Source organism: Oncorhynchus mykiss, chromosome 13, assembly GCF_057628025.1.
Source record: "Oncorhynchus mykiss isolate SJ-2025 chromosome 13, ASM5762802v1, whole genome shotgun sequence".
Lineage (NCBI taxonomy): Eukaryota > Metazoa > Chordata > Actinopteri > Salmoniformes > Salmonidae > Oncorhynchus > Oncorhynchus mykiss.
This window is the reverse complement of record NC_143034.1, coordinates 60,524,228-60,546,612: the sequence shown is the minus strand read 5'-3', so window position 1 is coordinate 60,546,612 and position 22,385 is coordinate 60,524,228. Positions and strand designations below refer to the sequence as shown.

At 41.8% G+C, this 22,385-nt stretch overlaps 3 protein-coding genes across 3 annotated transcripts; all 3 read left to right on the top strand.

Annotated features, from left to right (window-relative positions):
- The first annotated feature begins 16 nt into the window (after window positions 1–16).
- On the top strand, window positions 17–14,428 carry LOC110486741 (eukaryotic peptide chain release factor GTP-binding subunit ERF3A). Its single transcript, XM_021558564.3, has 14 exons — window positions 17–872; window positions 2,837–2,884; window positions 7,195–7,443; window positions 7,833–7,866; window positions 8,014–8,091; window positions 8,206–8,386; window positions 8,860–9,014; window positions 9,311–9,451; window positions 9,668–9,761; window positions 10,058–10,138; window positions 10,413–10,586; window positions 10,724–10,813; window positions 10,961–11,129; window positions 13,606–14,428. The coding sequence occupies exons 1-14, from the start codon at window positions 680–682 to the stop codon at window positions 13,656–13,658; spliced, it is 1,740 nt and encodes a 579-aa protein (XP_021414239.1). The 5' UTR covers window positions 17–679; the 3' UTR covers window positions 13,659–14,428.
- Window positions 14,429–15,234: 806 nt separating this feature from the next.
- Window positions 15,235–16,940, top strand: LOC149978947 (phosphoinositide-interacting protein-like). Its single transcript, XM_090197044.1, has 2 exons — window positions 15,235–15,329; window positions 15,595–16,940. Exons 1-2 carry the CDS (start codon window positions 15,327–15,329, stop codon window positions 16,021–16,023), a joined length of 432 nt encoding a protein of 143 aa, XP_090053170.1. The 5' UTR covers window positions 15,235–15,326; the 3' UTR covers window positions 16,024–16,940.
- Window positions 16,941–17,546: 606 nt separating this feature from the next.
- Window positions 17,547–19,526, top strand: LOC110486740 (transmembrane protein 238-like). The gene has a single exon (XM_021558563.3). The coding sequence runs from the start codon at window positions 17,810–17,812 to the stop codon at window positions 18,332–18,334; it is 525 nt and encodes a 174-aa protein (XP_021414238.3). The 5' UTR covers window positions 17,547–17,809; the 3' UTR covers window positions 18,335–19,526.
- The last annotated feature ends 2,859 nt before the right edge of the window (window positions 19,527–22,385 follow it).

Genomic DNA, 22,385 nt, shown 5'->3' with positions numbered 1-22,385 from the left:
ATGCCATTAGCTACCCACTGTCTGTCAATAGAGAAGGCCTACACTGTGGAAAGAACTCCAACTCAGACAGGCCTATACAAAAATATCCAATGATAGTTTGTTGCAGATACACTTCCTAGATTTTTGCGCGATATGTTAATTTGAGGTAATTCAATTTAAGTTTAAACGGGATACGTGTGTTCTGTAAATAATTATGTTCAATGTTCAGACTGGCCTTTGAGCGTCTCGTGCAACGTTTGCCGAATCGGAACTAAAAAATGTTGAACCTGCAAGATGGGTCAGTAACGTTGACGTAAAAAGTGTGCTTTCCGTGTGTATGGAAATGTAGTTTTCTCGCATCCTCCATTACGTTCTACTGAATAACGGCGACACCTGCAATGCACCGCATCTCCCAGTATGCAACTGGTTGTCGCTCCCATCGGTTGGGGAGAGTCAGCAGCACACGAGGACTTGCTGGGAGTGCTGAGTAAAATCTTGCTTTCGCGTATCCCTTTACCGAGAGAAACCGGCTATTTTATTGCAAGTAAATCGAACACATATTAGACACTAGAGAGGGGAAGGTTGATCAATTTTATCAGGTGACTTCAACAACGGGTTAATAATAGGGGCGGACACTAGTTCAGCAACTGCGTAACGCAAGTATTTATCCACAGTAGTGAACATCTAGCAAAGACCCACGATGGACCCGAGAGACGCTGCCCCTGATTCCTGGGAACAAGAGGATGATGTTGAGGCCCCGGTCGACGGGAAACTCGATTCCGAATTCGCCGCCCTCAACGTGAATGCCAAACCGTTTGTCCCCAACATAAATGCCGTCGAATTTGTCCCGTCCTTCTTTCAGAAAGGCCCCTCGGAAGATCCTGATTCCGGTGGTAAGTTCGCGGTCACTCACGTTTGCGTTTGGCTAGATGGTTAGCTAGCTTGTTAGCAAGTTAACTTAGTTAGCTAGCTAACAAGCTCCACAACACACATGCGTCAACACTTTAGAGACCGGGTAAAGTAGCTAGTTAACGTTAAGGGTAAGCATTAGTTACCAAATTAACGGTATTTAGCTAGGCTAGTTAGTTAGCTAAGTTACTGTAACGTTAGCTGTATTCGGTAGTTGATGGATTGTTAATGGCTTGTTTGTAGCTAATATTTTCGGTAGGTTTTAGCTAACTATAGTAACGTTATGTTTCTATCCACTACTTACTGGTTAGTTGCCGGTTAGTGTGCTTTTAGCTAACTGTCGCCGACAGTGTCTATAGTTACATACGTTAACTAATTGTAAACATATGTGAGGTTTTGGACATTCGAGGTTTTAGTTAACTAGGTAAAGTAGAACACGTTATCATTTTACCAAATGTTAGTTACTGGCATAACTAAGTTAACGTTAGTTAGCCTATCCTATGTCAGTCGTGTAACAATTGTGTACGTTGGTAAGGCAAACGGTCCCACATTTTTTTTACTGTCTACGTGGGCTATGTAACGTTAGTCAGAAATGGCTAGCTTAGACATTCTTGGCCAATTGTGCTTTTTTGGGGCTATACCCTTCCCACAATGTAAGTTAGGATTTCAAGATATGTACCCAACTAGCTACTGTAGATAGATAACTTGTAATTATTTGAACGGGTCCAACCTTGCCCCTTATAAATTGCAAGACATGACAACTTTCAAAACTGGTAACTAGTGTTGACATTATTGGTGTGACGTGGACGATCTTACTTTACATAGTGGAAGACAAACTTGTGAACAAAGTGTCCCATTTGAGCAGACCAATAAAGCAGAAATAACTAGTCAGAACCATTCATAGATGTTACTATTTTACGTTTTGATGTAATGAAAATGAGCTGTGGCATGTTTTGGTCAGTTCTGTCTTTTGCCAAATCCAATATGGAGGGGAATATGTAAGATGCTTCGTCTTAACATAAATTACCATCCTTTCTAGAAAAGCTCTTAGGTTGTGGTGGTTATGCATGATCTAGTAGGCAATACTAACCTGTAAGTCATGAGGGGATTCAAATCTAGCTGTTTTCCCAGTCTGATATTTTTGACGGACGTCCGTTTTCTTATCCTTTAACCTCAACTTACCTGTTAACCTGCTGAACACGCCGTACAAGCTTTTTGCTGTTGATCGACATCACCAATGTGTGTTTATACTCAAGATATTCAACCGCTCTTGAGGAAAATGGCAGCCCAGTAAAAGTATAGTAAACATCAAGCTGTTGGTGGGTTAACCTCTTCCGGTGGAGTGTTGTTGCGTATAGATGGGTTAGCTGACAATGTCACAAGTGGTTGACGCTTCAATGGGGCAGAAGTCGGATGTGATTCTGGATGGCCAGATGGCTACCAACAATGACAAGAAACTGCCGTGTGGGGAATCGTGACTACTGTCAGCCAGTGTGATCTTGTTCTTGAGACCATGTCTTGTGTTAAGGTGTTTTACCTGATTCCATGTTAACTGAAATTTGCTACATAACCAAGAACTGTAAAAATGTATTTGAGATCACAAGTGCTGATTTTGCATTTTTTTTTTCAATGAACATTGAAGAAATCTAGTTTACTTGTTGTCAACAATCTAAGTCAACCCGTATGTTTTGCCCCATAGTTGCGCAGGCTTTGGTTGTTGCAAAACAACCAACCTGTCTATAGTACATATCGCAAACCAGTTAACTGGGGGAACTGGTGTTGCAGTTTGTTGGCCTCATAAGAACTGTAGTAGTTGTGACTATTGTGGTAGACTGGAAGAGTGCTGGTTGGTAGATTTCACACCAATCCCACCTTACATTTTATTTGATGAAAAATGTCAGATGAAAGAAGACTTAATGTGAATACGCTCTACCTCTTTTTTTTTTAGCGGAAGTTGAACCAGTTGTTGTCACCATGGAGGTTGCAGAAACTGCAGGTATGTATACGTGTGTTTTACACCTGTGGTCATTTTGCTCTGTTCAGCATTATCCATGAATAGCTTAGCTAGCCTCACAATCTATGGGCCCAGCCTCTGGCCTCTAACAAAGGCCTCCGTAAATCCCGTCAACCCACTGTTCAACGTCCACCAAAGCAACTGTCACTGGTATGAATCACTAATTGATGCTTGTGGGCCTCAGTCTTCTCATTTAGTAGTCACAAAGTTCTGACATGTATCTAGTACAGCTTCTAGAACACATTTTTTTTTTGTGCACATTCATTGTTGCCGTGGAAGTGTTCTCTATGTCAGCTATTTTTGACCGCTGTGTGTCCTTTCTAGTCTCATTATGTGTAGATGACTGCCAGTTGACTAGCTAATGTCTTGTTACATTATATTTAGAAGAACCCACCCCCTCTATAAGTAGAATTAAGGTGTGCTGTAGTGCCAGTGAATTCTGTGAGGGTGCTGTACTGTCATAATAAACAGATTGATGCTGGCTAGCTTTGTCTGCGCACATAGCTTTGGTGTCTGGTGTTACAACTTGGTGCCTTATTCCATTTAGAGTGGCTGCAGTTCCTAATTTTCTGCGAAACTGAAGTTTTTGACTAAAGAGATTTTTGTGCATGTGCAGGATCCGCTGCGTGCTTTCCCCTCCGAGTTCTTTGAGCTACTGCTCAGTGCTTGCTCACTCCGTGACTCCACTGCCACTTGTTAGAAGAAACGTTGTTCTTTGTCTGTTGTAACAGTAATCAAAGCAAACATAAGCACGACGCAACTTTTTCATGGGGGGAGGTTGTTATTTAGGCAAGCTGTATGTACGTACACAGCCTATCAACAAAGCAAGACTCGGACAGGCAGTCAATAGTACGGGTTTAACGGTACAAACATTCGTACTGAGCCGTTTGGTACAGGGACCTTGGTTCATTCCGCACTGTGAACCGGAATGAATACTCAAATAAAAATGCTAGGCCTGCGCTGCGTTGTATGCCTCAAGTAAGTCAAAGTGGACTTTTGGGGGGGTTGGGGGGCTATTCCGTTAACAACGAGCTTAATCAAAACTCAAATCTAATTTGGCGCATTTAAATATTTTCTTTTGTGAGGCGCAGCCAGGAACTAGTTCTGTACAAGTAGTGTGTTCAAAAACCAGGACGATTCTCCGTTGTTTGGAAACCTTTTTGCTTCCCAGAAGATTACAGCGGAAATGAACAGAGTATGTCGCCACTGATCAACAAAAATGCCTATACACCTGCCAACACCTCAAACATGACACATTTAAGCTGACTTCACCACAGTATTCCAACCACTGGAGCAAGATGGAAATGCAAAACAATAACGGTCTCCCATCTGCATTAAAGCAACCCTTTGCAGTTGACTCTGCCACGGAAATTACAAGAGCGATAGCTATGTTTTATAGCTGCAGATATTTGCGCCCATTCTCGGTTGTTGAGAAGAAAAGGGGGTTTCATCACCTCGTGAAAGTGCTCAAGCCACGTTATAAACTTTGCCCTCTCGCACCTGTGTCAGCAAACAGGTTTTAGTCCCCGCTCTATGTAAGCAAGTCAAAGAGGAAATTGTCAATTAATTGACCAATGCACCCCGTGTTGCACTTACTACAGATGGATGGACCACCAGGGCTACAGAGCTACTTCACTGTGACAGCCCATCACTTTACCCCGGAGTGGGAAATGAGAACTACTGTGCTACAGACACGCTTCACTCGAGTCACACGTGCGCATATTTTTCTTTGTAAGAAAACATTATAGCATAGGCCTACACAATGTCTGGGTCATGTTTACATATTGATTTTACACACACATTGCACTTTTATTTTCAGCAATATGTTACAACACAGAGCCTTCATATATATTTTAGGAATGTTCGTTTCAATCAGCTTTCCAGAACTGAGGCAGAGAGACGAGCTACATGTCAATCAAATTGGTTGAGGGTTCAGTAAAGCATAGTTTATTTCACTTTTGTATATTATCTACTTCACCTGCTTTGGCAATGTTAACATGTGTTTCTCATGCCAATAAAGCCCCTTGAATTGAGTAAAGAGAGACTTGAACGTGTGTGTGAAATAACATGCGCAGAACATGATTTGGCTCATTCGTTTTGAGAAGTTAGGGGCGGGGGTGGAAACTGTATTTGTAGCCTCTGCCTATTCCATTTTCCACTTTACCCCAAAGTGTGCACTCAACCTCATAGTGAGGTATAATTAAAGTTTTACCGATGAAACGTCTGCATACCAACCATTTGATCTCGATCAGTTTCATGGGGATTTTCATTTAGATCTTGAGTTATACAGTTTGGAAGTAGCCTACAGTTGTCTAAAATGATGAACAGTAACCAGGTTTCCATCCATTTTTTTTATGCGAGTAAAGTATGTCGGTTAAATGTGCCTAATGGGACTAACAAATGTGGGGAACTTTCAAAATATCGACAAAATAACTACGCTAGACAATGGGATCTTTTGTTGGTTTAACTGAATTATATGAAATGTCGGTGGAAACACTTGTGCACAAATATTGATATAATAACCACCATAAAGTTGGAGTCAGTCTGACATGTTTGGTCCTCCCACTACGACTCGTTGGGAAAGCATGCGGTTTAGGCCTATTAGACTACAGATGGAATAAGTTCTGAACTTCACAGGGTGGTGAAAGTGCAAGGTGATGGATGATTGATGCTTGGATACCGTTTTGACAAATTTAAAATGATCTCGCTTTTTTTGTCTAAATAATAATATCAGGTAGGCTATATGTGCTCTTTAGCCAAAAGCATGCAGATAGCGCTGTTGGCTAGAGCGCGCATGCCAATTCCATAACTCACGTTGTGAAGGAAACCCATTTAACTTGTACCCCAAAGGGTATTTTTATGTGCACGGTCATCACGCACAGCCTTATAGCTGCAAGAGGTACATTTGATGGAAACGTATCTCTGGTGGTGAAATGTGCATGTTGGTTTTTATACAGATTTGAGAATGTTAGTGTGAACCTGTGTCCACGTGGATGGTAACCGAGCCAGTGAGTGAAGTTTGAAGCAGATGGTGTTAAGAAGCTGTAGCTTAGCCTACCTGTGTGTTTAGTTTAAATCAAAGCACTTATGAGTTTTGAACAAGAGTAACTAGTAACATTATACTAGTTATTATATTATGTAGAAGACTATCATTATGTGATCTAGCAGACATCGAAATCGCTTTGATCTAACTTTATTGAATGAGCACCATTCGTCTGAGTAGAGCTGAGACTGGGTAAAGTAGAGAAACCGACATGAGAAGCTTCGGGACCTTTCTCTGTTGGGAAGAGGGGTCCAGAATGATCCCCAGCCACTCCATTCAATTAGTCTGACTTTTCCTGTGACTGGCAAAATTACTTCAGCATTCCTTACTGTTGAGGTCTTACATCATTTACATTAGGCTAAAAGTTCTGAATGTGCAGGATGGAAGAAAGGCTTGAAGTCCAGCCAAACATGTCCAGGCCCAGGCTGCCATGGCACACTCACTGACCTCTAGCCCATATTCTACTGCAAGTGTTTCCTGGTCCTGGGGACCCAAAGGGGTAGACATTTGAGTTTTTCCCCTAGCATTACACACCTGATTCCACTAATCAACTCATTTAACCTTTGATTAAGTGGAATTAGGTGTGTAGTACTAAGTTAACTAAATGTGCAACCCTTTGGGTCCTCAGGACCAGAGTGAAATCCGTAGTGTTTAATCGTCTCATAGTTGGAATGATGAGCCATGCTCTAAGTGTCAGCATGGTCTGTCATCACTACTACGGTCTTTAAAGCCTGTAGGGTGCTGAATGGTTACACTATTTCAGATGTTAAACTGCTTTTTCTAGAAATCAAATAAGGAAAATTGTATCAATGTTATTGGAATGAACTCTGACCTTAAGCTCTAATGTTCTGTAGATTTGGCATTCTGTAGTTTTAGCTGTAAAATCTTGTCAAAACTGATGCCAGAAGTTTAGCTGTAGTAACCATTAACAAGCTTCGTAGAACAATACCCTCATGGCTAATTAATATGCTCTAACTGTACTGTGTGAGTACTCTACATCATTGCCAGCCTGTAGTGTAGCCCTAGTTAGGTTTTCCCCTTTGAATATGAAATGTTATGGCAAACTAATTACATGTATTTTATCCATCTAAACTTAAACATTTGTAGAGAAACGTAATTTACCAAATTCTTAGCTACGGTGGTAGGCTTTTTCACATCAGACCTGAAACCAGAGGAATCTATTTTCAAACTCATATCATTATTATTTTTTCCACACCACTAATGCTCTGTTCGGTTTGTCCCTGGGCAGCCCCGGTGGAGAACGGCGACTCTGAAATGACCACAGAGGAGACATGGGACCTGAAAGGGGTGGAGTCCAATGAGGAAGAACCAGGAGGAGGGCCTGGTGGTGACGGGGGACCAATAGTTGTTGAGGAGATTCTGGAGGAGGAAGTCCTAGAGGAGGAGGAAGACGTGCCAATCATACCTAAAGTGGTCGCCCTCCCACCAGACGCGCCCAAGAAGGAACATGTGAACGTGGTGTTCATCGGTCATGTTGGTGAGTGGGGGCACATCTGCTTCTTTCTTCCTCTTTTTCATGGCTATTGCAGTGGTTTCACGTACTATCACTTAGGTGTGTGGGTCATCTCGGTGTTGCTCTGTTATTTCTTGGGGTTTCATTTGGTCCAATAAAACATGTTTATTGGCAGCCCTATATAACATCCATGGTGTATAGTTGTCACTGTCACACCTGGATTGCTGATTGGGGGGTCTGTCAAAGAAACAAATCTAGGGGAAACAATGCTATTGCCTTAATAGGAAACAGTGGGAAACCAGGCAATGTTTTGTATTCATTTTTCATTTAATCAGCCCTGTTACAAGGCTAGACAGCACAGGCCATTTTTTATCTGCTCTCACAACTCCCTGTTGTCCCTCATCTCTCCCTAGATGCTGGCAAGTCTACCATTGGAGGACAAATCATGTGAGTATCTCTTTCTGTTGTGGTTATGATTCATTCAGTCCAATGGGGCTTTTAACACCTGTTGCATTTCTCACCACCCCTCCACTCTTTGCTCCTTCCCCCTCTCCCTTCATCACTCCCTCTGGTTATCCTCTTCCTCACTGGTAGGTATTTAACAGGCATGGTAGAGAAGAGAACTCTGGAGAAGTATGAAAGAGAAGCCAAGGAGAAGAACAGGGAAACCTGGTGAGTTACACTCTGCTTTTTACCAGGGTCTACTGCAAAAAGTATATGAAATGGCATGACTAAAGCCTGTCAGTATGACAAGGGTTTAACCCCCTCCCTTTCTCTGTCTGCCAGGTACCTCTCCTGGGCTCTGGACACTAACCAGGAGGAGCGAGACAAGGGGAAGACTGTGGAGGTGGGCAGAGCGTACTTTGAAACTGAGAAAAAGCACTTTACCATCCTGGACGCTCCAGGCCACAAAAGCTTTGTGCCCAATATGATCGGAGGAGCGTCGCAGGCTGACCTGGCTGTGCTGGTGAGTCCATTGTGTCATGCTGATGTTTTTCAAGGTGTGTGTGGGGGGGGGGGGTGAAATAACTTGTGGCTGCAAATACCAAAATATCCAGTTGAGAGAAAGATCTCTTGAAATGGTAAATATAAAGATTATTAAAAAATAAAGATTTGAAATTAACAACGATAAATATTTGTTTACTTGATTGTAAAATACATTGTTTTGAAATCTACACAGCAATGTCAGAGTTCCTTTAATTTTTATATTTATTTTACCTTTATTTAACTAGGCAAGTCAGTTCACAACAAATTCTTATTTTCAATGACGGCCTAGGAACAGTGGGTTAACTGCCTGTTCAGGGGCAGAACGACAGTTTTGTACCTTGTCAGCTCGGGGATTTGAACTTGCAACCTTCCGGTTACTAGTCCAACGCTCTAACCACTAGGCTACCCTACCGCCCCAATGAATGATTTTCAATGTGTATTTCTCCTGCCTAGGTGATCTCAGCCAGGAAGGGAGAGTTTGAGACAGGCTTTGAGAAGGGTGGACAGACACGGGAGCACGCCATGTTGGCCAAAACGGCGGGGGTGAAGCATCTGATCATCCTTGTCAACAAAATGGACGACCCCACAGTGAACTGGAGCCTAGAGAGGTGCGCAGTTACCACTTAGAGCACAGAAATCACATCAGGTTACAGGAAACTGGTAGTCACGGGTGCTTGCTCCAGTTTACATCAACAAGAAAACACCCATTACAGAGAAGATGATGTGGTTATGGTCAAAGCCTAGGGTGGAACCCTTTGTTGATGTAGGGTCTTTGTAGAACCTTAACGGAAATCATGCATACATTGACATCATTACAAGATTTACTCGAGAGTTTAACATTTATTCTCATGTATCTGAAATCCAGCTCAACCCACAATTTATTTTTTGTTTAACCTGAACTCAGGTACGAAGAATGCAAGGAAAAACTAGTGCCATTTTTGAAGAAGGTTGGCTTCAACCCCAAGAAAGACATTCACTTCATGCCCTGCTCTGGCCTCACAGGAGCCAACCTCAAGGAGCCTGTTGAGTCGTGCACTTGGTATACGTGAGTATGACCAGCTTTTACACTGCTGTCCCTGGACTGTGTTCACTAGGTATGAAATGGAAGAAAACAGTCAAATGGAGAGGTACTATCTGTTCTTGTCCTTCCTTCTCTGTTAATGAAGCCACACGAAAGGTACTATAACATTTCAGTGTGAATGGATTGAGTATTCTTCTGACGCTACTGTCCTGACCTGTTTATCTCCTCTCTGTCTTCCAGAGGGTTACCATTCATTCCACATCTGGACAGTTTGCCAAACTTAAACAGAGCGAGCGACGGACCAGTCAGATTACCCATCGTAGACAAATACAAGGTGAAGACGACCACATTATGAAACCTTTTTTATTCTACTGCCATTAATATGGCAACCAACCCATTATATTTAAATGTTTATTTAGATACGGTTGTCCTTTACATGACAGTATTTTAATGGCATTCGTACTGCCCACATCAGCAGCTACACTGTACATGTAACATCCTATTTCCTGGTAATAAAAAGCCTATTAAACCACACTAGTTTTTAACCCTCTCACACAACTGTAGAATACCCTTTTCTGACTTTGAGTTACTTAATCTGGCCTCTTTCTACTGTTGTTCCCCACCCTATAGGACATGGGTACTGTCATCCTGGGGAAACTGGAGTCGGGGTCCATCAGTAAAGCACAGCAGCTTGTCATGATGCCAAACAGGGTAAGACATTCTCCAGCAGTCTGCCATGAAACATCCAACGCCGATCAGAGCATTAGAGCTATAGCTAATCCTAGGTAATGGGGTGGCAAGTATCTTAAGCCAGAGTTGTTTAGTCATAGGTATTTTTTTCTCGTATTTACCATTTGTCTGTGCCACACGGTATCTCCCTCTATTTTTTTTTTTTTTTTACCATAAAGGTGTTCGCTCCATCTCTTATTATAAACTTGTTAATGGCTGCGTATCCATTCCATCCTTCCTCCATCCCTCCCTGTAGCACACAGTGGAGGTGTTGAGCTTGCTGAGTGATGATGTGGAGACAGACGATGCTTCTCCTGGAGAGAACCTGAAGCTGAGACTGAAGGGCATCGAGGAGGAGGAGATCCTGCCAGGCTTCATCCTCTGTAACGCTGAGAACCTCTGCCACTCTGGACGCACCTTTGACGCCCAGGTACGCCAGTCACCATGCCACCACAGATACTAAGGCGGTTGGAGTTGGACCGTAGTCCTGTCTGAATGTCGCCCTAATGGTAAACATATTGGATTTATTGGTGTTTGTTTTTTACGCCGTGTTGTGTGTTCTCACAGATTGTCATCATTGAACACAAGTCCATTATCTGCCCTGGTTACAATGCTGTCCTCCACATCCACACCTGCATCGAAGAAGTGCAAATTACGGTAATGATACTGTCATAATGCCATAACCTTCAAAAGGAACCATCTTCATTTTGAATCTGCAATGTATTCCCTTTGAGCTGCACCTGACAAATAGTGTTGTAAAGACCTGCCAGTATAGTTACTGTGATGGTTCCGCTCCACATCTAGGCCTTAATCTGTCTGGTAGACAAGAAGTCGGGAGAGAAAAGTAAGACGCGACCGCGCTTTGTGAAACAGGACCAGGTGTGCATTGCCCGTCTGCGCACCGCCGGAACCATCTGCCTTGAAACCTTCAAAGACTTCCCCCAGATGGGACGGTTCACCCTACGGGATGAAGGTACGGGGTCTGCTATCACTGGGGCTGTTAGTCGGCGGCAGGTAGCCTAGCGTTGAGCCCGTAAAGGAAAGGTCTCTCGGTCGAATCCCCAAGCTGACTACTTGAAAAATGGCAATTTGCCCTTGAGCAAGGCACTTAACCCTGATTACTTATGTAATTTGCTCTGGATAAGAGCGTCTGTTGAATGATGAAAGTATATATGTAAAATGTTAGTAGTCCCTAAATGGCCATGCTGGAAGGAACAATGGTTTAAATGTATTCCAAACTGAAACAAAGGTTAAAGTAGTGCTGGGTGATATACCGTATTTTATGATATACCGGTGTTGATGCAGGGACCGACCGGTTTGGGTTTTTCTTTACCTTCTATACCGGTATTTGAATGTTTGGTTTGTTAAATGTGATACGCCATGTGTAATGTCATTTTTTTTATAGGTTACTTCACTACTTGTCATCTCTCTCCGCTCTTTCTCTCCTTGCCACTTTCCACACAGACCTAGCCACGCCCCCTGTCACTAAAGGAGCGTATTTGATGTTCCTCAACCACTAGACACTTGCGTTGAGTCTGCATGGTCAATGCAACACATGCAACAATGTTGATGACAACGATGCTGTTTTCACTTTGATTCTTAATATAAATCCACTAGCGTTCTATAATGACACTATTCGTTTGTTTCTTACATCAGCAAACAGCTAGTTTGTCTTTTCGTAGCAAGTTGACCCTAAATCTTGTGAGACACTAATTGTTAGCCACTAATTTATTTATTTTTTATTTTACCTTTATTTAACTAGGCAAGTCAGTTAAGAACAAATTCTTATTTTCAATGACGGCCTAGGAACAGTGGGTTAACTGCCTGTTCAGGGGCAGAACGACAGTTGTACCTTGTCAGCTCGGGGGTTTGAACTTACAACCTTAAAACCTTCCGGTTACTAGTCCATCACTCTAACCACTAGGCTAGCCTGCCGCCCCTAATGCCAATAGCTAGCTAATAAATGTACTGAGTAAGAGCAAACGTAGCTAGCTAATACAGCCTGATAATACCAGCGCTGGTGTAGACCAAAATCAGCATGTTTGTGCAACAGTATCTTCTAAATCAAAGCGGAATATGTTAGCTACATGAAGTAGTTAAGAGAGAACATGCAATGTAGCCAAAGCTTATAGGGTTCCCTAGGAAACACGTATCAACACTTTAGTTCCTTCCCTGTCACAATAACTCCTCCCTGGCATTTTAATTTGTCGTCATCTCAAACACTGTATTCAAAGTGCCCACTATTATATTCGAACTATAGAATTAGAATAGTCATTATGTTTCCATGATTCAAACAGTTTTACTCTAATTCGCAGGTCAAGTCGCAATTGCAACATTTGGTTAAAAATGAGTCCTTGATTAATTTCCCATATCGTGCAGCCCTACATGGCAGTATGGAAATTCTCAATTGAGCAGTGGTGTAAAAAATACTTTCAAATACTACTTAAGTTTAGTTTTTTTTGCTATCTGTACTTTACTATTTTTATTTGACAACTTTTACTTCACTACATTCCTAAAGAAAATAATATACTTCTTACTCCATACATTTTCCCTGACACCTAAAAGTACTTGTACTGAGTACCTGCTCAGCATTCAAAATGTAACAATGGTCCAATTCACACACTTGTCAAGAGAACATCCCATGTCATGTACTGCCTCTGATCTGTATGACTCACTAAACACAAATGCTTTGTTTGTAAATTATTGTTGAGTGTTGGCGTGTGCCCCTGGCTATCCGTAAGCAAGAAAATAGTGCCGTCTGGTTTGCTTAAAATAATAATTATGTATTTATTTTTTACTTTTGATACTTAAGTACATTTTATCAATTACATTTAATTGTTATACCTAAGTATATTTAAAACCAAATACTTTTACTGAAGTAGTATTTTACTGGGTGATTTTCACTTTAACTGGGGTAATTTTCTAGTAACGTACCTTTACTTTTACTCAAGTATGACGATTCGGTCATTTTTCCCACCATTGCATTTGAGTGCAGGAGATGCAGAAATGATAAGTGCTGACATTTGTTTTGGTTGAATTGTTTTATACTGTTCAATCAGAATGGGGAAAGACTCATTGAAATCACGTAGAATGTATGTGTTGCCACTCTAGGATCACTCACTACTCATAAAGCAAATGTACAACTTTACTATTCAACAACTTAAATTGGTCATACTGTAAAAATAAAAATACAGTGATGATTATTTTGGTCATATTGCCCAGCTCTAGATTAAAGTCTCTGTTAGTGGTTGAGTTGCATTTGTGGTGAAAAGTACTGTTGTTTGGGGAGTGTGGTAGAGGGGATGGGTCATTCATTGGGACCCTAAAGAGGGAGAAAGTCTGTAGGAGGGGGTCGGAGAGTGGAGGGTCTCTCTTCAATTTAAAACTAGCCCATTTGGACTTGAGTAGACAGGCTTTGCTGTTAACCTATGTCTGTGTCCTCTCCCCAGGTAAGACCATTGCCATTGGTAAGGTGTTGAAGCTCGTTGCTGAGAGGGACTGAAGCGGTTGTATGGGAGTCCCCGGTCACAGTCTGGCACCATGGTGGGGTGGGGGTGAAGAGTGGGGTCAGGGGTCATTGATGGGAACTCTGCTCGCGGCCCTCTCTTCTCTCCCCCCTTTGACCTGTCGATGATCAGCTTAAAAAACTTATCTGAAAAAGAAACCTGTTTTTAAGCAAATGAAAAACGAGATCAAGTACACACGAGTCAGCTTTCTCATATTGAGAGCTCAGCTATGCCATTTTTGGGTTAGGCCCTGCCCCCAAACCCATTCCCTCACACCCCTACTCTGGTCTACTCATGACCATAAAACACAATTGTTTTCTCTTAGTTTTTTATTTTTATTTTTTCTTCCATCATTGAACATTTTAAAATGGCAGCAGTTATATCTGTAACCAGACAAGGACCAGGATTTGCTTGTAATACAGAAAAATATATTATTTACAAAAAAAAGATGTTTGAGAATTTAACAAGTTGAAACCAAAATGTTATTATCTTGGTTGTACAAAGGGTTGAAAATATCCACTAACTTCCCAAAATTCAGAATTGGGGGGGGGGGGGGGTAGGCAGGAAATCTGGAATCCTCCAGCCAGGATTTCTGGAAAACCTGGGAATTTTGTGAAAATTAATGAATTTTTGCAACCCTAGTTGTACATGTCTCCCATTGCTTTTACCCACTTTTGGTTTCTCTTATATGGCGTTCTGGCAGTGTGCTTGAGCGCCTTCACATGTTATTAAAGCAAACTACTATGACAATAAAATATAAAAATTGGAGAAGTGCTAGTTCTTTTATTTGTGCTGTTTAACGTTAGAGGAAAAAATATAATTAAGTTGACATGAAATTTGTCATTTAATCTTTATCATGCATACCAAAAAATACATCTTTACCCCGTGAGAAAGATGGAATTTAGTAAAGCTGTTTGTGTTCAGGCAATCCTTTTCAAAGCCTAAAATACTATATTTCAACTCATACAGAATGTACCCTACAGCTGGATATTTGCCTGTGTGTAATGACGACCACTTGTGTACCTTTTGTACTTTTGTACTAAATTACATGACAAGCAGGTGGCACCTCTTCTCTCAAGTTTTACTCTAATGGATATTGTTTTAATCACAGATCAATTTAATAAATCAAACATGACTTGTATTTACGCTAACCTAATTATCCATACACAACTGACATCTGGACCCAATTAGAATGTCTAATACTCTCCCATACCATAAATTACCCATTCTCCATAAGCATCAGGCCCCTTTCAAACTTAAATTCTATCAATTTGTAGCATTCAACTGTACAATATTCAATTGATTTTATTTGTCGAATTTGGCCATCAGGCCCCATCAAAAACAGTCATGATGGCATGCCCCTGCCATAGCCCTTCCAAAAGAATAATGTACTGTTCCAGTTTCCAATAATACATAGTCTAAAATGCTATGTGGGGAGAATATACTGTATGTAAACAGGGCACAAACTGGAGCAAAGCCGAGATCGTCATGCCATGGTGGAGGGACACAGAGCGGGATAGGGAACTACAGGGTGGGGTCGCTCTTCTGTGTGGGTGTGGCTTTGGCCATAGTAGTGGTTTTGACAGTAGTCATCAGAGGAGCAGCCAGCCAGCCTCTGACCAACACTGGGCAAAGAGTGAGAGATAACACAGGCGAAACGCCTAATGGTAAGTGAGGACATTTTTTTTTAAATGGTTTTGAATTAATTTGGAGACTACAGGATTTGATTGAATGTAAAAATGGGTTGGAATTAATTTTTTCATGTTTTATTGCAATTTTAACAAGTCAAATAAGATCTGAAATGGTGAGTTCTGCAATGACAGATTGGTTGATAAAATAGTAAACCGTACGTCTCTGTATGTCTGAAGTATCAGTGATTGATAAAGTCCTATAGTTTTAAGTGGTGTCTGTTCTGATTTGTTATCCCTTCAGCACAACCCAAGGATGCAATCCACAGTGGTCACGGTGTCGGACATGGATCTTAAAACCAGCCGCACCAACCATGAGACCCAGGACACTGAAGCAACGACCCCACTGAACCATGTCCCTGACGGGGTCACCCTGGGTACTAATGTCCCCTGCTGGTACTACTTCACCAGGCCCATCCTGGCCATCCTTATCGGCGGAGTGCTGTTCGGCTTGGGCACGGCCCTCTCCCTGCTCTACTTCACCCAGGTGGGGAACGTGCCCTACCTGCTGGGTCCTGTGTTCCTTTCTGCGGGGCTCATGTTCCTGGTCACGGGACTGGTGTGGGTGCCTGTGGTGAAACAGAGACTAGAGCACAAGGCTCCGACCAAGGTCTATGGCAAGGCGCTTCAGGTGGACGAACAGCACCGAAGAGCCATGGACTCTTCAAGCTAAAACTATGTTCTGTTTTGTAGAGTAGGTCAACCATGTTAGTGGGGTTTTCTCCCAACATAATTCTAAAAAGCACACTTCCTAAAATATGTATAAATGTTTTTCGGGGACAGGTGTAACATAACATAGATGGATTTGTATTTATTAAACCTTTATTTATGCAGGTTAGTCTTATTCGTATAGATTCCATTTTGCAAGAGAGACCTCTGTGAAATGCACTGTTTATCTTCTGTATGTAGCTGTCCTCGATCTAGGCCCTAATACAAATATGGGATTGAATGACCTCGTCCTGTAAAAGGGAACATCATGTGATCGCTCTGTTGGGGGGTTTTAACATGATCGGAACATGGCCGTGCTGCTGCGGCCCAGGCTATACCATCTGTCTGTCTGATTGTGATCTGTAATAGTTGTTGTTTTTCCACCATAAGCTGCTGTTTTCCTTGTAGCTGCTGTTGTAGTGGATTGCTAAATCCTTTAGAAACAGGATTACAGAGTCAGAAAATTCTACCGGACATTATTATAGCTGATTGTTGAAATCATGATGGACAGTTGGACACTGAGTGGTAGTGGGTGCACCCTCGCTCTGTCCCCTCAATACTGCTGCTGGATTAAATGATCTAACCTTTTATGTTTCTGGGTCAAAAAGGCTGTGTCCATCTGGTCAAAAGCAACAACAACATTTTTTTTAAAGGAGGTGGGGGCCAGTGGGATTTGAATTCGGTCTAAGTTAGCCAAAATGTTAACATTTTTACATTGCTTTGTGCATTTGTTCATTCAGTCATTCATGTAGGCTACTCTGATTCCATGTGATCTCCAACCTTGTGAGAGCAGCAAGTCTTCAGGTACCCTTTATCATCTTTCTAAATGTGTCATTTTATTTATCAACATAATGCAGCAATTGTGTAATAAATTAGATTTGGTATACTAGTCTTTAATTTTCAATGTACAGTAATAAATTGTATGGGGGCACATGTTTTTCTGTACAAAAGACCACAAGGTGGCAATAGGTGGCCTACATGCCATTATTAAGCAGTCAGGTGAGCAGTTGGGTGTAATCACATTATACTAAGGCTGCAGACAAAGTCCAAATCAGATATTTTTTTCCACTAATTGGCCGATCAGATCAGCTCTAATAAGGATCTGTGAAAAGATCTGATGGGATTGGTCAAACAAGTAATAGTGGAAAAAAGATCAGAATATGGCTTCCTGTGTAAACACAGCTTTAGAGGCTTTTGTCTGTCATTACTGTTTTAATTTATAGAAACAATCTGGATGTGAATAGATTTCTGCCATTATGTTCTTTAGAAATGAGGGAGAGAAGCACGTAATGAGTCATGTTGTCCAGAATGTCATTTCACAGGTGAACAGACATTAGTGTGCCATGTTTGGCGTCTCTGCATATTGGACTGATGACCAATATCTAGAAAATCAGAACCATCATGGCTCCTTTCTACAATGTATGTCACACATGTCCTACCTCCTTTACAGTATTAATATGGCTGGTGTCATGTCAGTATCCCGTCTACCCAGCCCTCCCTCACCTGTCTACGGCTACCACGCCCCACCTCTCTGTGCTGTGCCCTGTGCTGTGACACAGGACAATTTGAATAGAGGCGAGCTTCCTCACCTGTCTCACCTTACCTCTTCAAACAAACGGCTCCGTTTGAAACTTTACCCCAACCGAATTCACCGAATTCCACCAGGAAACCAACCGCAAATGATAGTTAGAAAAGAAAAGGTGGTCTAAACAAAGTATTTGTTAGGCCTATCTCCAAGCCAATTTAGAGACATGGAGCCAACGTATCGCGGTCTAGGTCGCTGTTCCTGCGCCTTTTGGTTGGCAGTGTCTTTCGACATATTCGGTCTGCTTGTTCTTTTGATCGGTGTTTTTGCGGACATATTCTTCTATGACTTTTTAATCTACGCCGGGGCCATCATCATCTTCCTCAGCCTCGTCTGGTGGGTGTTCTGGTACACGGGCAACATCGAGGTCCCCCCGGAGGAGCTGGAGGATGACGTCGGGCTCTTGAAGAAGGAGCGGGGCATCGCAGGTGCGGTGAGGCGGTTATCCAGCCGTCTCTCCAACAGTGTCAGGAACTCTCTGCGGCGGAATGGAGGCCCCCCCCGCGGGGTCGCGAGGAGGGCAGGGACCGGGCTGTCTACGACGCACATGAGGGATGCCCAACAGCAACCGAAGCCCCCGCCTGTCGTATTGACGATGGGGCCGCTTGATGAGGACATGCACACGGTGTCTGCATCCGTGGACACAGACATACCTGTCCCGTACACAGCTACAGAGACCTCGGCCATATGATGCGCAATGCGCACAAGGTTAGCCTAATATTTCCAATCGGTCATTAAGCCATTTAGGCTATAGCCTAGGGATACATTTTGTTATTGGATAGGCCTAATTTTTATTAAACATGTGCATAGATTATAGGTTTTATGGGCCAACTTCATTCTAGGCTATTGTTTTTGATGATAATAGCCCACAACTTTGATCCACAATTCAGCAGGCTATAATGTTCCTTATAATTAAATTAAATGACAATGTGTTTCAGTGAATGAGGAAAGAAACTGTGTGATCTAATGGAAACGGACGTCCTTTATCTTTCTGTTAACCATTAACGTCATTGAATGGCAGTGCACGCCTAAAGAGAAGCCCTGCTCAAACAATAAAACCGTTTCTGAGAGGGCGAAGTAGAGCTGCTGCTACATGAAACAAAGAAACGTAGGTTGACCATGAATTGTCTATCTTAGGAGTTAGGACACATTTTTGACATCGATCTAAACTGATGTAAGCTACAGTATGACTGTATGTTGCAACTATGACATCATGAGGTAACCATATCTTTTGTCCACCAGAAGTTAGAGGCTTGGCAGCACTGAACCCCAGAAGGACATTTCACTTGTACATCTCACAATGTTTACAAGCACATTTCGCTTTTAATATTGTCCTATGGCCTTTTTTCTTTGAAACATTTCGTTTTTAAAATCAAATTATGCTCCTCAGTGAGGACTTTTTGTTTGTTTTATGTTAATTTTGTGAATACTTTGTGGATAATTGATGCAATACTTTGATAATACAGAGATTTTTTCTAGCAAATATGTCAGACTTTCACTTTTAGGGCTAAGTGCTACTGAGAAGGTGCTTGTTGTGAACTTGACCTGGCACCTGTATTCTACATCCCCGTCCACAGTGGTGATAAGCAATATAGCACATTAACGACCTTTGTACCCTATGGATTTCCCTACCTTTATTTATACAGACATTACTTTTGTATGTCCATATTACTGCCTCATCATGCTTTATGAACCTTTTACCTGTTTGTATTTCCAACTGACAGTTCTCAGATTTTTGCCAAACACAGTACCTACACATGGACTAGAATAACATATGAGTGTTACTGTGTGGAATGACAACACTTTGATTATCTACAGTAGGCTAGCTTTGACCTTGACACCTTGTTACTCCACACAATAAAGTATGGGAGCGGTGTACTGTACTATGTTTTTGAGCTTCAGTCAGTCCTTTTATCACATTGACAGTGATTATATGAGGAACTGCAAAGTTTTTTTAATGGCTGAGAGGTACTACAGCTGTAGGATCTTAATTTGATCACCTGGTTGCAGGATAATTTTCCTTGTTTAAGAAGGCTTCTTAAGTTTGTAATTTCCACTTTGAAATGTTAAGCTTGTCCATTAATTATAATCCACATAACAATTCACATTTCTGGTTGCTGCAGGATTATTTTCCTGCTGTAGCAAACTGGCTCAAATTTAAGATCCTACATATGTAGGCTACCCTGACAAATTTCAGGTGGCTGAAATTTTGGACATTTTACATATACTACATGATAGCCTTTTCTATGAAGAAATAATCACACAGATCTCAAATCATTAGTCACCAAACAAATTATCAATCACAAACAAACGCTTTGTCAGTCAGGAACAGTGATAACCTGTCGTTCAGGGCAGGTGGTGCTTTTGAGCCCCACATTTTTAGCAATTTTTTTGTTTGTTTTTTGGGGGGGGGTTGCCTATTTTGGTTTTAATACATGTCACATATCAGTTTGCAAACAATGTAAAAAACAAAAAACAATTATAATAATCATTGAGTTAATAAAGCAGCATACAAACACACTCTATTTTTTGCTCTCTTGAGACAGGCAGCTCCAAAATGCAGGTGTTTCAACCTATCTCAGTGCTTTCTGTGGTGGTGGGGCAGTGTTCTCTAGTTGCGCCTTAATTTGCTCCGTTTTCTGTCACTCATGGGGACACTACGTCACCGCCAACTCTAAGCCCCTTGGGTGCTGCCATAGAGTTACATTAGAAGTTCCCATCCAAGAAGGCTCATGGTCATTGGCCGCAGATAAAATGTCAAATCATGTTATCTACATTAGCTTCGATTGGACTGATCATGTCACCATCATACTTTCAAAATCTTAGCTAGCAGTCATCATCATTAATCAAGTTGACAATCTACCGGGAAATCCTTTTTAATCCTTGTCATATGAAGATAAATAATAGATAAAAACGTATCGGTACTCATCGGCCATTGGACATAAACACTACACATCAAGTTGGAAATCGCAAATTCAGCAATGGTTTGGAAGGAATCAGTGGCTAACTGCAAGCATTGCAAAGCAATCACTAGCAGGCTATTCAGTGGCTGTGTGGTCCCAAGTCTGGGTTTAAGATTCTATTTTCCAAGCTTAAAATGATAAACATTCAACATTGGCCATGCTGTCAATCCAGCATGATCTCTGCCGTGCTCAAAACAACTGTTAACTCTGAACTGAAAGATCTGACTTCAGTGAGGTCAAGACAACTGGAAACTCGGGGAAAAAACAAGCTCCGACTAGGAAAATACGTTTTGAACGGTCATCCAACTCAGAATTGTTATTCGGGAACTCGGGCATCTTTCTAGAGCTACGACCTGAAGATCCCTGATGCGTTCATGATTCAACCTTGTTTTTTTCTGAGTTTCCAGTTGTCTTGAGAGCACCATAAATCCAGAGAATGCCAGACTTTGACGACAAAATTTGCCCACAAATAACCACTGCGCCACCTTCCTGTTCAAGTGAGCACAGCACAACAAGGTGAGTCCAAAAATGTCTTGTATGCTGCTGCATAAATTATGTAATATGACAGGGAGTGTATACTCCCTATATGTATACTGTTGCTAAGAAAGTAATACTAAGTGTATGTTGTGTAGTAAGCTGTTAGTAACCCATGTGCGTCACCCTAATAATTTGGTCCATTTTCCCCTCTTAATTTCACCTACTGTTCTGACTTGGTGGTACACATGTAGCCCAAAACCTGTTTTAGAGAAATGTAATCATCGAGTATTGGAAGAGCTTACATTGTCTGCTTATATTCCCCCTTTATTTATCCTATGGTTCTGACTTGTTGTACAGGGAGAACACTGTAAGAACAGCCCATGTTCTGAATTCTGTCACTGAACATTTCAAATGTGCTCAACAAATAGTTATATTGACTATGTCCGTCCTAGCTCGCTCATTAATGTCTTAATCGAAATTACGGATTGCCTCTTATCCCCTTATGCCATAGTTTGTACGTCTCAATTGTCAGTAGGAACCACATTTGTTTAAGCAAGTTAGCCATATCAGCTATGTTTTTTTAAAGGCAGTAAATGAGGCTGAATGAAATGTTTAGCTGCCAGACAAGGCTCTGCTAATAGCCAGGTGTAGCAGTGGGAAGGTGTTGGGACTGCTGTTGTGACTGCTGTTGTGACTCTGCTGTTGGGACAGATTTATGTAGGTCCTAACAGTTTATGGGCTCAAGAATGGGCAATTGTGCTATGTTTTGGTATGTAATTCCCCTTCCTGTAATTATATCTGGCCTGCCAGCCATGTACATACAATACATACAGTTCCTTCGGGAAGTATTCAGACCCCTTTTTCCCCATTTTGTTACGTTACAGCCTTATTCTAAAACTGATTAAATAGTTTTAGAATATTGTCAGGCGTGTGGTACTTGTGCTGAAGTCAGGTGCAGGAGAGCAGAGAATTGTGAACAGGCGCTCACTTTATTACGACAGGACGCAACTGTGTCCAAAAAAACTCCAGTCAACAAGGCAAAGTGTATAATGCGCAAAACAGTCACAACACATCAAATGTGTACAAAACAGGCTTCGTGAAAATAACACGGGAAAAATGCACACAAGCCTAGTGCGTTCACAAACAATCTTCCACAAAGACATGAGGGGGAACAGAGGAATAAATACATGTAGCGTAAATGGGGAATGAAAACCAGGTGTGCAGGCAACAAGACAAAACAAATGGATACATGAAAAATGGAGCGGCGATGGCAAGAACGCCGCCCGAACAAGGAGAGGAGCC